Consider the following 5679-nt stretch of genomic DNA (forward strand, 5'->3'; position numbering starts at 1 on the left):
AAAATTCTAGGTTGGAAACATCAAGGTATGTTTATGGATATATTTTTGCTTCCCTGTGAATGTAATGTTGTTGGTCATTCATTTTAAATATTTTTTATGAAGTTGGTATTCTCTGGTACTTTAGAATGAGACACCAAGGTGAACCTTAAAATTTGAGGAACAGCAAGTAACTTCCACTTTTCCAAAGGGGGGAAATAGAAGACATTGTTGTGTTCTTATGATTTTATGATAGGTCTATCGATTCTTCACTGAGTATTTTCACACTAGTTAAGTTTTTTTTTTTTTTAATTCTTGTCTGATGTTTTGTCCACATCCACTTCCCTGCAAGCATGTCGGTAGGACTAAAATGACACATTTACTGTAAGGAACCCATAAAAGCATGTGTGACAGAAATCTCAATTGGTTTCTGGTTTGTTTGCCTTAACTTTAATTATGTGTTCCTTCTTTTTTTTTTAAAAATCACAGCTTTTCCATTATTTTCACTGACTGTTGGCATTGGTCCTAAAGTCACACAACAGATACAAAAAGTGCCATAGGTGAATCTTTCTGACCACTGTCACCACAATGGCTTCAGAGATTAAAGAATCCTTAAAGCACAAGACAGCAGCAAAATACCTTCAGAAAGACAATTTAGAGTTCATTCCAACTCATGCTTCTCTGTACAATGGGAAAATCTTTTCTGACTCATCATGCCCAGCTCAACTTTTCTCCAAGCAAAAATGGCTTCTCAGCAAAGCAGGAGCTGCAAAAACTCTGGGAGATGTTTAACTCATGGTTGCAGCCAGAAAAACAGAGCAAGGAGCAGATGATTTCTCAACTGGTCTTGGAGCAGTTTCTCCTCACTGGACACTGTAAAGACAATGTTGTCTTGAAAGAGATTTGGGAAGCAAATGGAAGAAACATGGGGAGATTCATGGAGGGGCTTACTGATGAGTGCTTGAAGCCTCCTGTCATGGTGAGTACCTGAGGGGCTTAGTTGGAAAGAAAGGTAGCACGATTTGGTTTTGGGAAAAGTAGCAGGCTTTGATCTGTTTTGTTTTTCTTTGATTGATCATGTGTCTTTTTTTTTTTTTTTACAATTGAGATTCAATTCCCAAAATGAAAATATTTATACCCAAGGAAACTTACGGCTTCGAATTATTATTATAGCAGAAAGGATCCTATCACTTAGGCTTGATGTGCATAAATAAATGTCATATACTTACATGTTAGCAGAGAGAAGAAAGAATTGACTTGGGGAATCCTTTAAGGGTGTAGAGGAGATACATTGTTTGTGTGACACAGCTTGTTCATGGAGGTGCTTACTGTGTAGTCATGAGTAGTTCGCTAGATCCTGCTCCATACACTTAAAAACGAGGTTTGCAACAGTAGCCTGTGATCCCTGGTATTGTGTCAAAAACTGGTGATCAAATTGACTAGATGGATTCCTGAATTGGCTACTACATGAGACAGATTCTTTGTCTAGAAAACTGAGATGTCAGAATATTAACATTCTTATATTGAAATATGGATGCTACATGTAAACAAAACAATGCAATGCCCATATGAATTTCTTTGATGAATAATGGTGCTTCAGTCAGTTCAAATATTCACATTTGGATATATTTAATATAGATTTAATTATGTTAGATGTTTTCTCAAAGTTTAGATTTGCATAATTCTCAGTCATTGACAGAATTGTTGAAGATGCTGAATACATTCAACTATATTATATACAGATTCCAACAATCTGATTAAAAAGGTTTTCTGTTATTTCAGATATTTTGTTTGGATTTTTATTTGTTAAGTTGTTTGGTTCATTTCTTAGTTGGTTGCTACCTAGTATTTGAGATTTGTGACATGTTTTCCTTATGAAGTCCTCTTTGTCTTTGGAATCAGAGGAATTACTCTCCTTCTGCTTCTCAAATGCTAGTTTAAATGGTTTGACCACTACACCTTGCAAGTTAAGTACTATACTGGACATACACTTTGAAACCTATATTAAGCTCAAAATTGCATGAATGAAAGTACATACTAAGTACACTGCTGGTATAATATTCTGTCATGTTTCTGAGAGTAGGCCTTGTGTTTCCTTGAGACATTGCACTTTAAAAAAGAAGATCACATAAAATAAGGCCAATCTGGCAAAATAGGAAGGTCACTTTAAGACAGGCTCAGTGGTAGAGCACAAGCACAAGGCCCTGGGTTCGGTTCTCAGCCCTGAAAAAAAAAAGCAAGAAAGGGTTATCCTCCTTCAATGCACTAACAATTTAAAGAAAATATGGTGGGCAGAGCTCATAGGAATATAACCTTTTCTTTCTGTATGGATAGTGATTCAATATTTAAAAAAACATCTATAGTAACTTTAGAGATCAGAATTTGTGAATGCCATGAAAAGATCATTAGATTTTAGGACTAAACAAATGAGCTAATCCATAGTGGCCAGTCTTTCTGGGCTAGACGATTGTGGGTAGGTGTCTGTAATCCACAGACTCAAGGACAAGCCAAGGGTAACCTGGCATTTTTTACAGGTCCATGCAAGGACAGGAAGCCCTATTTTCTGAAAACATGCCATTAAAAGAAGTCATCAGGCTTTTGGAACAACAGAAATCAGCAACAAGCCTAATACCAGAGAGCACAAAGATGCTGGAACACATCACAGAAGATATATTATTGTCCACAGGTTAGTTGGTAACGTGGACAGAAGAGACATGTTTTGTGGGGATCCATTTTTGGGTACATTTTCATAGATTGTATTCTTTCCACAGGACAAGAAAACAGTGAAAATAAACACACTTCTGGGAATTCTACTGAAGTAAACATTGGTGATAGCAGTACTGGACATGAGATGAACTCCCTTCTTATTATACAGAAAAAGCCGTGTCCTGAGCAGGAAGAGGGACTCGCTTCTTTTCAATTCGCTCAGGGTGCCAGAGCAAGTCAAGGCAACTCCAGTCATCATGTAGAGTTTCTGAGTGCTCACACTTGCAGAGATATCCCCATGGAGGCACAACCAGTGATTTTCTACAGGACAAACACCTCTGAAGACAGGGAAGAGTGCTGTACCACTTCCAAGAATGCTACTCAAGAAAAGAGTGGTGATAATATTCCTATGAGGAAGATGGATTCCATCTTCATTAACCGGAGAATGTATCATCCTGAGCCTAAAATGGGAGATGTTTCTTATGGGGTTCCTCAGGATTTTACAAGAAGAAGTCCTGGAACATCCACAAGCCAACAAGAGTCACTGGGGCTATCTTTTTCTGAAGATGACCCTAGAGACATTCCAGGAGTCAACTCCAGGCCAGAGAAGCTTACATCTGAGGCTGTACTTCTTTATCAGTATCAGGAGGCAAACTCGACAAATAAAAGTCATCAAAAGAGATTACATGTAGGTCCTAAACAGTACAATTGTGAAGAATGTCCTAGGACTTTCAAATATGCCAGTCATCTTTCACTCCACCAGAGAACTCACCAAAATAAGAAGGCATTTGTGTGTCCCACCTGTCAGAAAACATTCAAAAGAGCCTCTGACCTCCGATGTCATGAGATCATACACAATCCAGAGAAGCCTTTCAAATGTAGCACATGCGAAAAGTCCTTCAGCCACAAGACCAACCTGAAGGCTCATGAGAGGATTCACACAGGAGAAAAGCCTTATGTCTGTTCCCTGTGTAGCCAGAGATTCTGCCAATCATCAACATATAACCGTCACCTGAGGAATGTGCACAAGTCTGACTGAATTGTGTATCAGCCTCAAGAGAAGCTGGTAGGAATTTGGAATCAGTATGTCATGTGAAAAGAGAGAAGAATGTAGCCACTAAAGTGTACTTTCCCAACGATGATGTAATATCCAACTTGTGTATTACTTATTTTTTTCTTCCATTTTAATTAAATTGAGTATACCTTGTTTACATTTCTATTGTTTTTCCTTTTCTCAGTTTCTTGTCCATAAGCCACTTAGCCTCTCCCCCCTGACGTTCTATATGGGTGTCCTCCCCATTCACCCCTCATTACTCCTCCCCCTCCCCAACAAAATACAACACTGGGGGTTCAACCTTGGCAGGACCAAGGGCTTCCACCTCCACTTGTGCTGGAAAAAGACTATTCACTGCTACAACAAGCTTATTCTTCAAAGTGTTGCACAGGGTCCATCACTAATATTCTTAGGATAGTGATTTAGCCCCTGGAAGCAATGCTTGTTTGGCATTGTTGTTTTATGGGGTCTAAAGCCCCTTCATCTCCTTCAGACCTTTCTCTAATTCCTCCAATGGGGTTCTCTTGTCACTTCAGTGTTTTACTGCTTGCATTTGCCTCTGTATTTGAAATATTGTAGCTGTGTTTCTCAGGAGAGATCTATCTCTGGTTCCTGTCAGCATACATTTCTTAGGTTCAACAATCTTATCTAGGCCACATGTAGGGAAGGCTCTGAATAGCTGATTCTTCAGTCTGTCTCTGCTGCAAACTTTTCCTCCCTATTCCCACCTATGTTTACTTTTGTTCCCCTTTTAAAGAAGGAGTGAAGCATCATCATTTTGGTCATCCTGCTTGAGATTCATGTGGTTTGTGCATCTTGGGTAATTTGATCATTTTGGCTAATATCAACTTGTCGATGAGTGCATACCATATTTGTTTTTCTGTGATTGTGTTACCTCACTCAGTAATATATTTTCTAGTTTCATCCATTTGCCTATGGATTTCATGATGTCATTGTCTCTGGTAGCTGAGAGGTACGCCATTGTGTGGATGTACCACGTTTTCTGTATCCATTCTTCTGTTGAAGGGCATGTGGGTTCATTCCAGTTTCTGGCAATTATAAATAAGGCTGCTGTGAACATAGTGGAGCATGTTACTTTGTTGCATGATGGAGCAATTTTGGGTATATGCCCAGGAGAGGTATAGCTGGGTCCAAAGGTAGTTCAATATCCAATTTTCTGAGGAAATTCCAGACTGATTTGCTGAGAGGTTGTACCAGTTTGCAATCCCACCAACAATGGAGGAGTGTTCCTCTTTCTCCTCACCCTCTCCAGCAACTGGTGTGTCTTTTGTTTTTTATCTTAACATTTCTGACTGGTGTTCATGGAATTCCAGGGTTTTTTTGATTTTCATCTCCCTGATGAATAAGGATGTTGAACACTTCTTTCGGTCCTTCTCAGCCTTTCAAACTTCCTTATCAGTGAATTCTTTGTTTAGCTCTGTACCCCATTTTTAAAAGGGTTTTTTTTTCTCTTCTGTTTCTAACTTCATGAGTCTTTGTATACTTTTTATATTAGCCCTATATTGTATGTAGGATTGGAAAAGATCTTTTTCCTATCTGTACGATCCCATTTGGTCCAAATGATAGTATCCTTTGGCTTTTAGAAGCTCTACAGCTTCATGAAATCCCGTTTGTCAATTCTTGATTCTAGAGCACAAGCCATTGGTGTTGTGTAAGGGAAATTTTCTCCAGGGCCCCTGTGTTTGTGAACCTTCCCGACTTTTTCTTCTATTAGTTTGTGTGTGTCTGGTTTGACTTGGAGGTCCTTGATCCACTTGGACTTAAGGTTGTACAGGCAATAAGAATGGATTGACTTCCATTCTTTTACATGGTGACCTCCAGTTCAATGAGCACCATGTGTTGAAAATTCTGTTTTTTCCATTGGATGTTTTTGGCTCTTTCTCAAAAATCTAGTAACTATAGATGTGTGGATTCATTTCTGA

General features: G+C 38.8%; 1 protein-coding gene across 1 annotated transcript; it reads left to right on the plus strand.

The window, feature by feature from the left end:
* Nucleotides 1-564: 564 nt before the first annotated feature.
* On the plus strand, nucleotides 565-3721 carry LOC116907978 (zinc finger and SCAN domain containing protein 4F-like). The gene is given in 5 exon segments (XM_032911257.1): nucleotides 565-690; nucleotides 692-955; nucleotides 1913-1947; nucleotides 2511-2662; nucleotides 2748-3721. Coding segments are annotated over 5 exon segments (1551 nt in total).
* The last annotated feature ends 1958 nt before the right edge of the window (nucleotides 3722-5679 follow it).

This window comes from Rattus rattus, chromosome 1, assembly GCF_011064425.1.
Source record: "Rattus rattus isolate New Zealand chromosome 1, Rrattus_CSIRO_v1, whole genome shotgun sequence".
Taxonomy (NCBI): Eukaryota; Metazoa; Chordata; class Mammalia; order Rodentia; family Muridae; genus Rattus; species Rattus rattus.